This window comes from Rhinoderma darwinii, chromosome 5, assembly GCF_050947455.1.
Source record: "Rhinoderma darwinii isolate aRhiDar2 chromosome 5, aRhiDar2.hap1, whole genome shotgun sequence".
Lineage (NCBI taxonomy): Eukaryota > Metazoa > Chordata > Amphibia > Anura > Rhinodermatidae > Rhinoderma > Rhinoderma darwinii.
Window position 1 is genome coordinate 51,109,634 of NC_134691.1, and position 17,783 is coordinate 51,127,416.

Consider the following 17,783-nt stretch of genomic DNA (forward strand, 5'->3'; position numbering starts at 1 on the left):
AGGGACGAGCGATCGTAGTACCGATCATTCCTCCCCATACTAAACGATCATTGCTCTGTTTAAAGGGAGCAACGAGCGCTGATCGACAAGATGTATTGTCGATCGGCGCTCGTTTTAAAAATGGTAAACACGGGCGATATCTGCCCTTGTCAAACCAACTTAACTTTGTCTTTTCAATCTCTCTAAAGAATAACTAAACTCAATATATGTAATTTCCACATTTTCCTCAGTTTACCTGGGAAGTGATTTCAGTTTGATCGGACATTTATGCATTCCAATATTACTCATTTACACTATAGTTCATATTACTAATAACTAATCAGCTTTCTCTCCCAACTCCCCATAAACATGCATGTTCAGATGAGCGGAGCATGTATGTTTATTTTAATAGGGAGAGGGAGACAAGCCGCTGTCAGATTCTGCTGGTAACAACTTATGTCCATAGAGAACACAGGATAGCAACAACGTTTTCCTTTAAAGCGGACCTGTCCCTAGGTCATAAATTGAACTGGTTTACTGAAGTGAATAGCGCTGTCTCCATGATTCCAGCACTTTTTTTTTTTCTTCGACCCCCGTTCAAGAGATTGGGCCCACTGTTGTGTTGGCTGCCTCCATGCTAATTTGCTGTAGTTAACAAACAGGGCGTGAACTACACTCAAGCTCCGTCACATTGATTGGTCCGCATCAGAGGGAGGGAAGCTAGCTCCACCTCGTTGGCTAACTACAGCAAATTAGTATATAGGGCACCAACACAACAGTAGGCCATACCTCTGGAATGGGGGTCCAGAAAAAAATGAACAATTACAAAACAGAGCTGGAATGAGGGAGAATCCAGTAGTTCAAAACAAGAGTACATTTATTAGAACAAACATAAAACGGACTACACGTTTCTACGCCGAATCGGCGTCTTCATCAGGTCAAATATATATTTGACCTGAGTATTTGACCTGATGAAGACGCCGGTTCGGCGTAGAAACGCGTAGTCCGTTTTATGTTTGTTCTAATAAATGTAGTCTTGTTTTGAACTACTGGATTCTCCTCTATTGGATGTTAGCAGTGATATTTTTTGGAAGCGCCATTTTTTTGCATATATATATATATATATATATATATATATATATATATATACACACACACATATACACATCCAGCGGTTCCCCTATTCAGGTGGTCGATTGTTCTAACCCAGCTGCAGCTTCATCCTTTACATCTGTAACATTATATATATATATATATATATATATATATATATATATATAAAATCGAAAAGTGAATTCAAATATGCTTTTCAATACCGTTGAAAAAAAGGAATACTGGCCAAGCATATGCCAAAAGGACTCTTTAGGCATAGGTCTAGTCAATCAATAGAACTCTATGCATTTCCCTGTGTTAACGTCAACCATAAAGCCCAAATCTCGTGACAAAGTCAGTAATAAAGCAGATTGTCATATCAATAATGTATGCTCACATGGCAACAAGACTGTGTATAAAATATCTAAAAATAATGTGTTATCTAAAGAACAAAGGATCTTAGGGAGTAAAGCTAGTGGATAAAGAAAACTATTAGTAATTCCTTGTTTCACAAAAAAAAATAAAGAATTATTGGAATCAACTCAAATGCATATAAAAAGATGTTTTAATACGTTTTTATTTCATGTTCCTAACCATGAACAGTCAAACATGTCTGCTCCGTAAACCAGATCCAGAAGTAACAGCCATATGTGCGTAATGAGAAATCTATCTACCTTTCCACAAGTTCATCCAAGAAAATATGACTGCCCTTGAAAGTGTGTTGGCACTTCAGGTGACAAAATCCTCTTCTGTTTGCAGTTCATTAGCTCTAGATCAGGCAGATCCCAGCTACTGCAATGTACACGTGACAATGCCCTGGACTGCTGCTCGCGACCTGGGTTCAGAATATTAGTCTATGAACCTGGAGGATTTATGTATAGGACACATACAGTAGGTTCCACATAAAACGCAAATAGGTTAAAAAAGGATGTGATGGCCAGAGGGTAATATAGGCACCTTCCCAAACGTATGCACGGACATTATTGACCGATCACTCCCAGCTGCCTACTTATTTAAATTAAACCTTTGGCTTTACCTATTTTCTTTATTGAGACATGGCAGAAGATAGATTCAGTGGGTGTCCATGGGTTGAGACCCTCATTACTCGCCTTACTCCCTCCAATGCTCAATGACACATCAGAAGATAGTTGAAGCAAATATATGGTGTGATATTAGCTTTCCATATGACATAAAAGCTGGAAACCTATATCCAGCCCTGATATCCTTTGGTCAATAGGCTCACAGTAGCGGCTTTAAGATGCTATCACAATCCCATGGGTCGCCCTGACTTCAGACTACTGCTTCCCTACAATAGCAATGTGACGGAAGCGGTAATCAGAGATCCCTCTACATTATGCTACAGCTTGTCAATAGACGTCAGCACATTATAAGAATAAAGCAGGTGGCTACAGCTGGTGACATTACGTATCAGAGTCTACCTGCTCCATTCTGAAGCCGGGAAAGAAAACGGAGGAGAGATATTTTTTATTACTTGCCCCAACAATGTTTGATACAGGGGGCCCCATAAAGTCTGTTCCATCTTTGAACTGGAATATTACTTTAAACCATTAACACACCGTGAAGCAATACTATGTTAAGGGCCTCAGGTAGTTTAGGAACACAAAGCCGCACTCCCACCGCAACTGCTGGAATCAGAAAGAACTACAATCCCAGCAGTTGACAAATAAAGTGGATTGCTGCGATCAAACCTGATTGCAACACTGTACAGAGGGGGAGGGAACACACACACAATTTCCTTGTACCAGCGATCCCCATCTCCGGCGTCATGAGCGTGATAACAATATGGACAGCCTGAAAATAGATAAAAGTCCCCAGGGCTATCCATTGTAAAAACCTGTTGAGGCATACCCGTGGATTGCCATAACAGTACCATATTTCTATTTACAGACACAATATACTGGAACACATAAGTATGGCAGTATATTGTAATTATTGAAATAATGTAAAATGAAAATAATGATACATTACATGTAATTTTTCTTCATAAGAAAAATACATATAAAAGGCATTGCTGCACACATGACCACCCATAGAGTAAAGATAACAATTAATACCACTAAATTTAACAACATGTAAAAAATATATTTAAAAAATGGCGGACTTTATTTTCCCAATACCCCTTTTATAACATTTTTATAAAAGTAATTCAATAAGTTCTAAGGAAACCAAAATGGTTCCAATAAAAATTAGAATTCGAAGTAGAATAAGCCCTCATACGGCTACGTCTACGAAAAAAAGTATTATATTACACTATATGTAACTCTTTTATAGTTCGTCCGCATTTGATCGTTTGTATAATGCTTTGGAATACCAAGTATGCCAAAGCATTAGTGCCAGCCTCTAGCAAGGCCAAATAGATAGATACCAATGGAATAACCTGGGGGCCCTACTGCCATAGTAGACCTCTACCCTGTCAAGCTACTTTTGTGTCGTGGTTACTGAATTGGTAACTATTCGTTAATAATGGAATTCCACTCAAAGTCAAGACAATGATTAACTTCCAAAATGAAGTGGTCGTGAGTGACAAATCTGGATCCCCACAAAAGCATCAAGACTGTCATCCACTGACAAAATACTCTGTTACGAAAGCCCCATGCACACAACCCTAATTTTGGTCCACAATTAAGGACCGTAATTGCGGATCAAAATACGGTTCCATTCATTTCTATGGCTCACGGACACCTTCCCATATATTTACGGGAAGGTGACTGGGCCATAGAAAGCTTCCATAAAAAATAGGACAAAGTCCTATTTTTTTATTTTACGGAACGTGCTCTCATACTTTATAATGGGAGCACAGCCCGCAAATGCGGGTGACTGTCCGTGGCTGTCCCTGCCCATAATCATGGTCCGTGAACAATGAGGATAGGGCAACATTAATTCATATAGGGGTCATCAGCAAGTAGCTGAGACTGGTTGAGATGTTAGGTCACTACTGAACAAGTGGGTTTATCAACTTAAGGATGAGTCTGTACGGATGAGAGTTGTGAAATACGACTCAAATGGTCAGTAAATGCACAGAAAATACAAGGTTCCTTCCCAATACTTTTACATTGAGGACTCTCATGCCAGAGTAGTTTAATGGCAGCAGCTTTTTCAAGACACCAATATCTACAATAACGCATCACGTAACTGGTTTCAAGATGTTTTTGAGGTTACAGAATTTAAACTCTGTTTCTTGGCTTGTAATTGTGGTTGAGATCCCCTATAAGATTGTGGCTTCCACTTCCTTCCACAACATGAGATTCAGAGCTAAGCTGGAAAACTGGTTTGTCAAGATGTTCGGCATTTGGAAGAATTGCCAGGTTCTAAAACATTTCAATATACAAATGTTCAGAATGCATTCCCATAACTTTACATGTGTACTTACCGAACCAATAAATGATGCTGGGCACAGTTCAGAAAGTTGGTATGGATTTGCACACTCACAGTCAAACTCTGAAACTTCAGTGAAGACTAACAAATCTCCTGGTTAAACTGGATGACCATGAACAAGATTCAATGACTTAATAGTACTGTCTGTAATGTGATAGAATTAACTGGAACATGCCAATCATTTCATATTTCCCATTGCTTATGTAGCGCCAACAGAGTGTTGCTATTTACATCAGTCCCTGTCTCAATGGGGCTCACAATCTTACTCCCCTATTTCAGACACACTAGGGACAACTTTAAAGAGCTCCAATTACCCCTCCTTTATGCTTTTTAAATTGTAGGAGGAAGATGAAGAATCCGAGGGAAACCTATACAAACAAAGCAAAGGAAGAACATACAAGCTTCATGCAGATGTTACCCTGGTCGGACTCAAATCCAGGACCCCGGTGCTGCAAGACATCAGTGCTAACCCCTTGCGCCACTGTGCTGCCCATGCACATAGGCACTGTTATATGACTACTGTGTGCAGCCTGTGGGTTAAATAAAAGTAAAGATTGTCTATAGCTTTATTTGTTCCTAGAAGAGATAATATTGTAGTCACAGTGAAGACGGCTCACATAGAACGACTATGAGAGACGTCTTCAGCCTGACAGGGAGCGCCGATCACAGCCGAAGGAGCAAAGCGCTCAGCTGAGCACTTCTGCACCTTCGTTTGAGCAACGGTGGGAGTCTCAGCACCCGGACCCCAACCAATACAAACTTTTGTTAAGTCTCTAGGACATATCAAAAGTTTGCTGAAAGTTTAGTTCCTATTTAAATTGAAAGGGACTTCTTAGCCTACTTTAAGTCTCAGCAGCCTGTTATTGTAGCTCTACATAAATAGTACTGATACTTCAGAATAGGATAAGGGAAAAGAGAGCAATCTTCCCATCTGCATGATATTCCTCATTTTAAATAAAGTGAAAACCTGGCACACACAACCTAAATATGCATTCACAATTAAACAATTCTGTGGTCTCTCGCTTAGAGAACCTGACAAGAATTCATTGCAGGAAAATAGTGGAATTTTGAAAAAATAAATATATTGTTTCACAAAGTCTCTGTTTGTATCTGATGTTAGTGCTATTTGAGTCATGCGTTGAAGTTAATTACGCCTTTGATAAGTAGTTTATTGATCCAAGATTGCAGGACGTACTTTATTTATCCTGGACCATGTATTGTTCCAGATGTAACGCATTTACATTTCTCTTAAGAACCCGGCTAGAATTAGTCACTGTGTAAAGGTTTCAAGGTTTGTTCCTCTGAGATCCACAATCATTTTCTGGTTCATTAGGAAGAGGTCAGATGTGCCATCACTACAGCTCGGGCCTAGGTATGCTCGGTTAACCAGGTTTTGCCGACATGCAAACCGGAAAAAATAACCTAGTCAAAGGTTTATAGTTAACTTCCGACAATTCAAAATGGGAAGCTTTCCATGGGACACTAAGACATCACATAAAAAGGCCACCTGCTCAGTTTATGGCAGGATTAAAACAATGGGTCAGGGAAATGGATTTTCTAAAGTGAATAGTTGAGCTATGATGTGTCGGATACTGAGAACCCAGACCTTATATTTGTACCCCCCATTTCATGCCCACTCCCCCAATTATTTTATTTCAACCTCCTCTTTTCTCTACTCTTCAATCTTTTCTTTTTTTTCTTTTATACTTTCTATTTATTTTTTCATTTTTATTTTAAATCTAATTTCAAGGGGGTTTACCGTTTGTGACATAACCATAGTCCAGCTACAACCCCAGGCCATGGACCACACACAACCTGACCTAGTCCCAAATATCCCTCAACTTTACTTCTTCACTCTGTTGTGCTCTCAACTTTCTACCCTTGTTGCAGATACTGACTGGGTGACTGGTTTGTATTTTCTTGTTAGTTGGATCTTCAATTCTAATACACTATAGAATATGTTGGCGCTATATAGAAGTTTATTCTTAAGTCTCCAAATAACTAATCTTGACAAAAACAAAGGCAGAGTCCCCTTGACCATTTGGTACCGAAGAAAGGGACATTCTACTTTCATAAATACCAATTATTTTCATACAATATTTCTCCTTGATATATGGTATTGTGTCAGATTATAATGAGAGGAGTCCTCTACCAGAATTGTTTAGTCTGTTCACGTCTGTGTTGGAGGCTCTGTTAGGGGTCTTGTCACAGATCTGGACGAGTAAACAAAAGCGAGCTATGGACACCCCGTCAAAAAGCTGACAGAATCCATTAAAGTAAATGGTTTCCATCAGTGGTGTTCGTGGTGCAACGAAACCGTCGCTTCTGGTTTTCCCTTGTTCTGCTCCTCTGACGGAGGAGAGTAGCAGAAAGACCCGACACATGGCCTTAATATTTATCCCTTGAATGTTTTGGAACATTAGGGTTTGCCTGTAAAGTTTTCATGTTTTCTGTTATGATGAATCACAAAATATCACACAAAAAAACAGGATTAAAGGCTAGTTACATCTTTGCAAGAAGTTCTTGCGCCATAAAAATAAATAAAAAGGATAAAACAGCAAAGGCCACATTGGTCTTAGATGCCAGAAAATCTGGGGGTAGAGGGTGAGCTATTTATTTACACCTGAACCAAGATATGAAATAGGCAGTTTGGTGAGAAAAGGTGGAGGTTATGGATTGGAGGATGGACTAAGGGGTGGCGTGCATTATTTTGTTATGTTTAAGTCTGGATCATGACACAATACTCATGCTAACAACTGTTTGGTAAAAAGCCACAACGAGCTAATCGCTAGCTGCATGGCAGGATGAACACGTATGCGGGGGGGGGGGGGGACAATACACTAGCTGTGGAAGGTCCTGAAGATGTGTGGGACATGGGCAGTCATGAAGGCCAAATGGAGATCCAGCACCTGACTGATGGAACAGTCATGGCAAGTGGGCACAGGTGGTCTGGAGCTGGCAGCCGGGGAGTCCCAGCTTGGGAAGTGTCGTGTTGAAATTTATCAGGCTTATCCTACATTGTAATTAGAGTATTTTTTGTTTAAAGGTAGCACAAGCCTCAATTTTGCCAAAAGAAGACTGTGTGGGTGTAGTTATTTATTGGGGTAAGAGGACGAGCCTCCATTGTTTAACGTCTGCAAACCTTATGAAACTTCACATATAAATTAACGAGGTTCTCCGGGCAGTTTATATTGATGATTCATCCTTAAGATAAGCCATCAATATCAGATCAGTGGGGGTTTGACTCCCCGCACCCCAGCTGATCAGCTGACTGAAGGGGCCACGTGACTAACTTAAGTGTTTACCAGGCACAGCACCATATACATTCATAGCGGCTGCGCCTGGGATTGCAGCTCAGTACCATTCACTTGAATGGAACGTAACTGCAATCCCTGGCACAACTGCTATGGAAATGTACGGCGTTCTGCTAATAAACTGGGAAAGGGCTTCGGTGGCGAACGCCGCGGCCCCATCAATCTCTGATCGGTGGGGGTGTCAGGATTTGGACCCCCACCAATCTAATATTGACGGCCTATCCCAAAGATCAATAACAAAAATATAGTACATGAGAACCCTGAACTACATGTGACAATGGACACTTCACTTAACCATCCATATTATTATTTTCTTTGTTACTCTACCAGCCATTTTAATCTTGTTAGATCTCTCAGTGTTTACGGCAACGACTGTAAAACATGGTACCAATTACTATGATATCTAAACATATTTGTCACTAACACCTTCATTGTGATTAAATTACAGTCATTAAAATGGGAAGCTGTTTACCTTAAGTTTCGTCCAACAAGCTTATAGGAGACCACCCACACTCCCCAACTGTATGTGTCCCCTTGTGACAATACATCCGAAATCAGCTTTACACTTTCATTCCATCCATCTGATCACAGATCTTCTGTTATAACATGTGGCATGCAACAATGGCCATCAGCGGTGAGGAACATAAATACTATTATACACAAACTATTTTAGGTGATTTTTTAAATGACCATAGATTTCACATTTAAAAAAAATTTTGATTTGAGAGACATAATCTAGAGTGTGATTTACGGGGCGAGGTATAAATCTGTAACAGTAACTATTGCATTAATGTAAAGATCTGATATTGCAGAGCAAAAGAAAGTAAAGTAATCTGCTAGCAAGAAGTCCTCGAGCTGGGGGTCACATCTTGTTCATGGAAACCATCTGGTTGGGACCCACTGAGCCACACCAAACACAAATGATCTTTAAAAAAAAAAAAATATCCTATTCATTAATGCATCACAGCTGTAGTGAGCGTTACTTCATTTTTCCATGGAAACGTCGTCTATGTTTCACGGATCTTGTTACAGTTTTGGTAGCAACGTGTTCTCTGGCCAATATTGGACACATTTATGTGTTAAAGAGAAGGAATTATTACAAATTCTTGAAATAGAATCACCTCCTATTTTAATTCCTGTTATGTCAAGAGTTACATATGAAAAATATCAATTGCTAATGATGCAGCAAAGAAAAATGCGGTGTTACCATCCTGACTTCAGGGAAGAGGACTACATCATACTTCTGTGCTACATTAGCAGGATCCAGGGACGTAGATACATCTAGTTAATGTATATTTTGTACTTAACTTTATATGTAATATTTAAATGGTGCTCTGAATTTCAGTAGAAGGGGAAATGTTTACATATTTAGCCTAAAATTTCCCAGTCTACTTATAAATATGATGTACATATCACGTATTAATTTAAAATTACTGAACAGGCCATACTTACTCATAAGGGCAGGTACACACACCACTTCCCAGCAGAATGCAGATAAACCAAAATGCTACATAGAGGGAGATTACACACGTGCAATATGATGATGAACAGACACGCACGTCTTTTTTTATTTATTTTTTTTATCACGTATTACGTTCTATTAAAAAAAATCTCCAAAAGATTCTAATTCAATGTAAATATATCAAATTTATAATTCTATTACACAAATCTATATACAGTGCTGTGAAAAAGTATTTGCCCCTCACCCAATTTCTACTATTTTTGCTAATATTTCGCATTTAGATGTTTTAGATCATCCAACTAATTTTAATATATACGATAAAGACAACACGAGCAAACACAAAATGCAGCTTTTAAATGATCATTCCATTTATTGAGGATAAAGATTTATTTAAAACCTATATAACCCAAGTGAAAAAGTAATAAACCTAACAACTGGCTGTGCCACTCATGCCAATAACAACTGAAATCAAATGTTTGTGATGACTTGCAATGAGTCTGTTACATCACTGCGGAGAAATTTAGGCCGCTTTTCTTTTCAGAATTGTTTGAAATTGGTTACAGTGGAGGGTTTTCGAGCACAAACTACCCGTTTAAGGCCTTGCCACAGCATCTCAATGGGATTCAAGTCAGGACTTTGACTCTGCCACTCCAAAACCTTAATTTTGTTTCTTTTGAGCCAGAGTTGAACTTGCTTGTGCTTCAGAACATTGTTCTGCTGCGTAACCCAACTGCACTTAAACGGGTTTCCCCACGAGAGACATTTAGGACATATCCACAGTATACGTCATAAATAACAGATAGATGCGGGTCCCATCTCTGGGACCCGCACCTATCTCCAGAACGGGGCCCCCTAAACCCCGTTCTAGCTCTGTCTGATATCGCTGACTCCCGGCCACTTCCTGGTTATGTGGTCGGGAGTTACGTAAACTGCGAAACTTGCTGAGCTACGGTGTTTCCGTAACTCCCATAGTAGTGAATGGCAGTTATGGAAGCAGCATGACATGCGAGCTTCGCTGTTTCTGTAACTACCATTCAGTTCTATGGAACTTATGGAAACAGCGTAGCTCAGCGAGTTACGCGGTTTACACAACTCACGACCATATAACCCTTTTCATGGTCGGAATTCACCTCATTCAGCTGCAACGCAGAGCAGCTGAACGGGGTTTAGGGGCCCCATTCTAGAGATTAGTGCAAGTCCCAGAGGTGGGACCCGCATCTAACCGACATTTATGACATTCTGTGGATGTGTCATTAAGGTCTCTCGTGGGAAAATCCATTTAAGGTTTGGGCCACATTTGAGGATTTTCTTTTAGAGCAGAATTAATGGTTCAATCATTTATGACAAGTCGTCCAGGTCCTACAGAAGTAAAGTAGCCTCAGACCATCACACTACCACCACCACCATGCTGACTGTTAGTATGTTCTTATGGTGGAATATGTTCGCTTTACGTCAGATGTAACGAGACCCAAAAAGTTCCAGTTTTGACCCATCAGTCCACAGAATATTATCCCAGAGGAATTGTAGATGTTTTTTGGCGTACCTTAGCAATGATTTTGTAACCTTTTCCAAACTGGAGGTTTTCAATGACTTTATTTGACATGTGTGTAAGAATCTCTTTAGAACGTGGAATCGTGTGCTGCTTTTTGGGACCTTCTAGACTGCTTCACATTGTGTTTAGATTCAACAGGTCTGGCAGTAATCATGCCTGGGTGTGGCTAGTGAAATTGAACCAAATTGTCAATTGCATTTGGTTAACTGGCTGATTTAGAAGCGAAGGGGGTAGTTACTTATTCACATAAGGCCAGGCAGGTCTGAACAGCAGTTTTCCTTCATTGAATGAATACATTTCTAACAACATTTTGGTTTACTTGGGTCATCTTTGTCCAAACAACCTGCAATACAACAAAGATGCACAAATAAATATGGCATATAGCGTCTGAATCCCCAAGACATTAATAGAATTGCATCATGAGATGATGGCGCAGCAGTGGTTCATACTGCCTACAAGTGTCCTACCAACGGAACAGACGTGCACTACAAATGAAGGGAAATTCACTCATTTACAGGCCGCCACGGAATGTGATGTGCCTATATGCCAACAAAGTATCTTGTCTTGCCCTAGGAGTCACAGCTTAACCCTTGAAAAATTATAGATATAACCCTTTAGGCACGCAAAGCGCAACACCAATATTTTTATTTGTGCCAGTGAACATATAATGAGCCAAGGTTCATACAAATAAATGCATATATTATGCAATTATAGAAATTAATGTGTATGCTTCTATTATTGGAATAGCCATTGGTATGGAAATCAGCAGGCAAGGAGGCGCAGGATATTTGATGGTAGAGTATGGGGTAATGGTAATTGCAGATGGTATTCTGCTGACTGTTTAACCACAACAGAGGTACCTGTCCTGCTCTATTACTGGATCTTCAAACTCATTAGACTGCAAAAATCAAAACTAGAAGTATATAAGAATTACTGGGCATGTTATTTTCCAATACAACTTTGTTTCTTCCAGCGTGAGGCCTCATGTACACGAACGTATTATGGTTCTCCCATAAATACTGGCGTAAATATGGGTCCTTGGTCACACGTATTCGACCCGTAAATACGGGTACGGTGTCACCAGTATTCCACCCGTATTTACAGGCATGTTTTCCCTGCAAAATTCCACTGCACTAATTTGCAGCCCTTCTCTCTATCAGTGCAGGATAGAGAGAAGGGACAACCCTTTCCGCAGGAAAAGTAAAAGAAATTCATACTTACCCGGCCGTTGTCTTGGTGACGCGTCCCTCTCTTGACATCCAGTCCGACCTCCCTGGATGACGCCGCAGTCCATGTGACCGCTGCAGCCAGTGATTGCCCTGTGATTAGCTGCAGCGGTCACATGGGATGAAACGTCATCCCGGGAAGCCGGACTGTCGGAAGAAGAGGAGTTCTGGGTAAGTTAACTTTTAATACTATTAACTCCACCAGTAGTCACTGTCCCAGGTGCTGAGAGTTACTGCCGATCAGTTAACTCTTTCAGCACCCTGGACAGTGAGTATCCGCTGACGTCGCCTAGCAACGCTCCCGTAATTACGGGTGCACACACGTAGCCACCCGTAATTACGGGAGCCCCATAGACTTCTATGGGCCTGCCCATGCCGTTATTACGGCCTGAAATAGGACATGTTCTATATTTTTCAACGGCACGGGCATCTTCCCGTAAGCATACGGGAAGGTACCCGTGGCCAATAGAAGCCTATGTGCCCGTAATTACGGGCTGTAATTACGGGCGTTTTCATGTTCGTGTGCATGAGGCCTGAGTCAGCAGGTTAAGTTTTGCAGGGAGATGAGGGAAAGACTGGAATACAAACAGAATTGTTGGGGACCACTTTCTATCAAAATTTCTGACATTATAAACTTGTCTTACACATTAATCTATAAAGATGTAATTAAAAAAATAAAATAAATTCCACACTAAAAAGTTTGTAAAACCAATTCTTGTTCAACATCTACAGATTTGTACACAGCAATAAATATCAAGGGCAAATAAAAAAAAAAACACATCCAAGTTTGATTTCTGAGGAATTACATAGTGACTACCAATGTTCCCTACAAGGTGCGCCGCTGGGCACCTTCCACGGCCACCCCGCTCACTGAACTTTAAACTACTCCCTCACTCACCTTCACGGAGCGGCCATCCAATGATAACTCCCGGAAGTTGAGGGAGGGAGGAGATAGCCCAGGGTATCAGAGACGGCATGCAGGCCGTCCGCTGACAAGTGAGGTCGGTGCCGAAATTGGACCAATCCAGTCACCTGACATGAGGTCAGATGACTGAACTGGTCCAGTCCTGTGCCGTCACCGACCCCACACAAAAGTGATCAGATCTTCGCCGCATGACCACTTCCTCCTGACGGTGAGTCGTGTCAGGCAGAGCGGAGAGTTGTAACGGTGGGCTACCGCTCTCCACTCTGTTTGCACTAAGTACAAGGGAAGGGGGAGGCTGTGCGGCGCTACTTACAAGGGAATGGGGAGGGCTATCTAGAAGGGGGATGTGTGTGTGTCTATCTACAAGGGGGGATCTGTGTGTAGCTATCTACAAAGGGCGTTCTGTGTGCAGCTATCTACAATGGGGGGGTCTGTGTGCGGCTATCTACAAGGGGGGCTGTGTGTGGCTATCTACAAGGGGGGCTGTGTGTGGCTATCTACAAGGGGGGCTGTGTGTAGCTATCTACAAGGGGGGGCTGTGTGTAGCCATCTACAAGGGGGGGCTGTGTGTAGCCATCTACAAGGGGGGCTGTGTGTAGCCATCTACAAGGGGGGCTGTGTGTAGCCATCTACAAGGGGGGCTGTGTGTAGCCATCTACAAGGGGGGCTGTGTGTAGCCATCTACAAGGGGGGCTGTGTGTAGCCATCTACAAGGGGGGCTGTGTGTAGCCATCTACAAGGGGGGCTGTGTGTAGCCATCTACAAGGGGGGCTGTGTGTAGCCATCTACAAGGGGGGCTGTGTGTAGCCATCTACAAGGGGGGCTGTGTGTGGCTATCTACAAGGGGGGCTGTGTGTGGCTATCTACAAGGGGGGCTGTGTGTGGCTATCGACAAGGGGGGGAGGCTGTGTGGCTATCTACAAGGGAGGCTGTATGGCTATCTACAATGGAGGGTCTGTGTGTGGCAGTATATACAAGGGGGGGTCTGTGTGGCAGTATATGCAAGGGGGCTGTGTGTCAGTATATGCAAGGGGGGCTGTGTGTCAGTATATGCAAGGGGGGCTGTGTGTCAGTATATGAAAGGGGGGCTGTGTGTCAGTATATGCAAGGGGGGGCTGTGTGTCAGTATATGCAAGGGGGGCTGTGTGGCAGTATATGCAAGGGGGGCTGTGTGGCAGTATATGCAAGGGGGGCTGTGTGGCAGTATATGCAAGGGGGGCTGTGTGGCAGTATATGCAATGGGGGCTGTGTGGCAGTATATGCAAGGGGGGCTGTGTGGCAGTATATGCAAGGGGGGCTGTGTGGCAGTATATGCAAGGGGGGCTGTGTGGCAGTATATGCAAGGGGGGCTGTGTGGCAGTATATACAAGGGAGGCTGTGTGGAAGTATATACAAGGGGGGCTGTGTGGCAGTATATACAAGGGGGCTGTGTAGCAGTATATACAAGGGGGCTGTGTGGCAGTATATACAAGGGGGGTCTGTGTGGCAGTATATACAGTATCAACATGGGGTAGTATCTACAGGGGGGGTCTGTGTGGCGCTATCTACAGGGGGGTCTGTGTGGCGCTATCTACAGGGGGGTCTGTGTGGCGCTATCTACAGGGGGGTCTGTGTGGCGCTATCTACAGGGGGGGGGTCTGTGTGGCGCTATCTACAGGGGGGGGGCCTGTGTGGCGCTATCTACAGGGGGGGTCTGTGTGGCGCTATCTACAGGGGGGGTCTGTGTGGCGCTATCTACAGGGGGGTCTGTGTGGCGCTATCTACAGGGGGGTCTGTGTGGCGCTATCTACAGGGGGGGTCTGTGTGGCGTTATCTAAAGGGGGTCTGTGTGGCGCTATCTACAGGGGGGGTCTGTGTGGCGCTATCTACAGGGGGGGTCTGTGTGGCGCTATCTACAGGGGGGTCTGTGTGGCGCTATCTACAGGGGGGTCTGTGTGGCGCTATCTACAGGGGGGTCTGTGTGGCGCTATCTACAGGGGGGTTTGTGTGGCGCTACCTACAGGGGGGTCTGTGTGGCGCTACCTACAGGGGGGGTCTGTGTGGCGCTGTCTACAGTGGGGTCTGTGTGGCGTTATCTACAGGGAGTCTGTGTGGCGCTATCTACAGGGGGGGTCTGTGTGGCGCTATCTACAGGGGGTCTGTGTGGCGCTAACTACAGGGGGGGTCTGTGTGGCGCTATCTACAGGGGGGTCTGTGTGGCGCTATCTACAGGGGGGTCTGTGTGGCGCTACCTACAGGGGGGTCTGTGTGGCGCTACCTACAGGGGGGTCTGTGTGGCGCTACCTACAGGGGGGTCTGTGTGGCGCTATCTACAAGGGGGGGCTGTGTGTAGCCATCTACAAGGGGGGCTGTGTGTAGCCATCTACAAGGGGGGCTGTGTGTAGCCATCTACAAGGGGGGCTGTGTGTAGCCATCTACAAGGGGGGCTGTGTGTAGCCATCTACAAGGGGGGCTGTGTGTAGCCATCTACAAGGGGGGCTGTGTGTAGCCATCTACAAGGGGGGCTGTGTGTGGCTATCTACAAGGGGGGCTGTGTGTGGCTATCTACAAGGGGGGCTGTGTGTGGCTATCGACAATGGGGGGAGGCTGTGTGGCTATCTACAAGGGAGGCTGTATGGCTATCTACAATGGAGGGTCTGTGTGTGGCAGTATATACAAGGGGGTCTGTGTGGCAGTATATGCAAGGGGGCTGTGTGTCAGTATATGCAAGGGGGGCTGTGTGTCAGTATATGCAAGGGGGGCTGTGTGTCAGTATATGCAAGGGGGGGCTGTGTGTCAGTATATGCAAGGGGGGCTGTGTGGCAGTATATGCAAGGGGGGCTGTGTGGCAGTATATGCAAGGGGGGCTGTGTGGCAGTATATGCAATGGGGGCTGTGTGGCAGTATATGCAATGGGGGCTGTGTGGCAGTATATGCAAGGGGGGCTGTGTGGCAGTATATGCAAGGGGGGCTGTGTGGCAGTATATGCAAGGGGGGCTGTGTGGCAGTATATACAAGGGAGGCTGTGTGGCAGTATATACAAGGGGGGCTGTGTGGCAGTATATACAAGGGGGCTGTGTAGCAGTATATACAAGGGGGCTGTGTGGCAGTATATACAAGGGGGGTCTGTGTGGCAGTATATACAGTATCAACATGGGGTAGTATCTACAGGGGGGTCTGTGTGGCGCTATCTACAGGGGGGTCTGTGTGGCGCTATCTACAGGGGGGTCTGTGTGGCGCTATCTACAGGGGGGTCTGTGTGGCGCTATCTACAGGGGGGTCTGTGTGGCGCTATCTACAGGGGGGGTCTGTGTGGCGCTATCTACAGGGGGGGTCTGTGTGGCGCTATCTACAGGGGGGGTCTGTGTGGCGCTATCTACAGGGGGGGTCTGTGTGGCGCTATCTACAGGGGGGGTCTGTGTGGCGCTATCTACAGGGGGGGTCTGTGTGGCGCTATCTACAGGGGGGGTCTGTGTGGCGCTATCTACAGGGGGGGTCTGTGTGGCGCTATCTACAGGGGGGGTCTGTGTGGCGCTATCTACAGGGGGGGTCTGTGTGGCGCTATCTACAGGGGGGGTCTGTGTGGCGCTATCTACAGGGGGGGTCTGTGTGGCGCTATCTACAGGGGGGGTCTGTGTGGCGCTATCTACAGGGGGGGTCTGTGTGGCGCCATCTACAGGGGGGTCTGTGTGGCGCTATCTACAGGGGGGTCTGTGTGGCGCTATCTACAGGGGGGGTCTGTGTGGCGTTATTTACAGGGGGTCTGTGTGGCGCTATCTACAGGGGGGGTCTGTGTGGCGCTATCTACAGGGGGGGTCTGTGTGGCGCTATCTACAGGGGGGGTCTGTGTGGCGCTATCTACAGGGGGGTCTGTGTGGCGCTATCTACAGGGGGGTCTGTGTGGCGCTATCTACAGGGGGGTCTGTGTGGCGCTACCTACAGGGGGGGTCTGTGTGGCGCTGTCTACAGTGGGGTCTGTGTGGCGCTATCTACAGGGGGGGGTCTGTGTGGCGCTATCTACAGGGGGGGTCTGTGTGGCGCTATCTACAGGGGGGGTCTGTGTGGCGCTATCTACAGGGGGGGTCTGTGTGGCGCCATCTACAGGGGCGGTCTGTGTGGCGCTATCTACAGGGGCGGTCTGTGTGGCGCTATCTACAGGGGCGGTCTGTGTGGCGCTATCTACAGGGGCGGTCTGTGTGGCGCTATCTACAGGGAGGGGTCTGTGTGGTGCTATCTACAGGCGGGTATGAGTGGCACTATCAACAGGGGGGTTTGTGTGGCGCTATCTACAGGGGGGGGTCTGTGTGGCGCTATCTACAGGGGCGGTCTGTGTGGCCCTATCTACAGGGGCGGTCTGTGTGGCGCTATCTACAGGGAGGGGTCTGTGTGGCGCTATCTACAGGCGGGTATGAGTGGCACTATCAACAGGGGGGTTTGTGTGGCGCTATCTACAGGGGGGACTGTGTGGCACTATCAACAGGGGGCTATGTGTGACGCTATCTGCAGGGGCTGTGTGTGACGCCATCTGCAGGGGCTGTGTGTGACGCTACCTATAGATAGGGCTGTGTGTAATGCTGTCTACCGTGGGCTGGGTGTGTGGCGCTATCTACAGGGGGGTGTGACACTATCTACAGGGAGTCTGTGTGGCGCTAAATATAGGGTCAGTGGTGCAATAGAGAGATTCTTTCATTGATGCCTATAATTGGTGTTTATAACTGTCTATTTTACTGGTGGACTTATAATATTATAGTATTTAAAAAAGTAATTAAAACTAATTTAACAATTTTTCTTAGTCTATTATTTAGTCGCTATATTAGCGTTTACGGGGGTATTACTTTTGGTCATCAGATCGCCCACC

General features: G+C 44.9%; 1 protein-coding gene across 2 annotated transcripts in view; it reads right to left on the minus strand.

Moving 5' to 3' along the window:
- Positions 1 to 17,783, minus strand: part of VPS13B (vacuolar protein sorting 13 homolog B) — an 886,671-nt gene that overhangs the window by 414,202 nt on the left and 454,686 nt on the right. Inside the window, exon 23 of one of the 2 annotated variants that reach the window (XM_075825951.1) lies at positions 10,375 to 11,138. The exons of the other annotated variant lie outside the window; for it this stretch is intronic. Within the exon in view, the coding sequence (XP_075682066.1) occupies positions 11,076 to 11,138 (63 nt within the window). The 3' untranslated portion in view covers positions 10,375 to 11,075. Of the gene's footprint in view, positions 1 to 10,374; positions 11,139 to 17,783 lie in introns of those variants that run through there. 2 annotated transcript variants of the gene reach the window in all.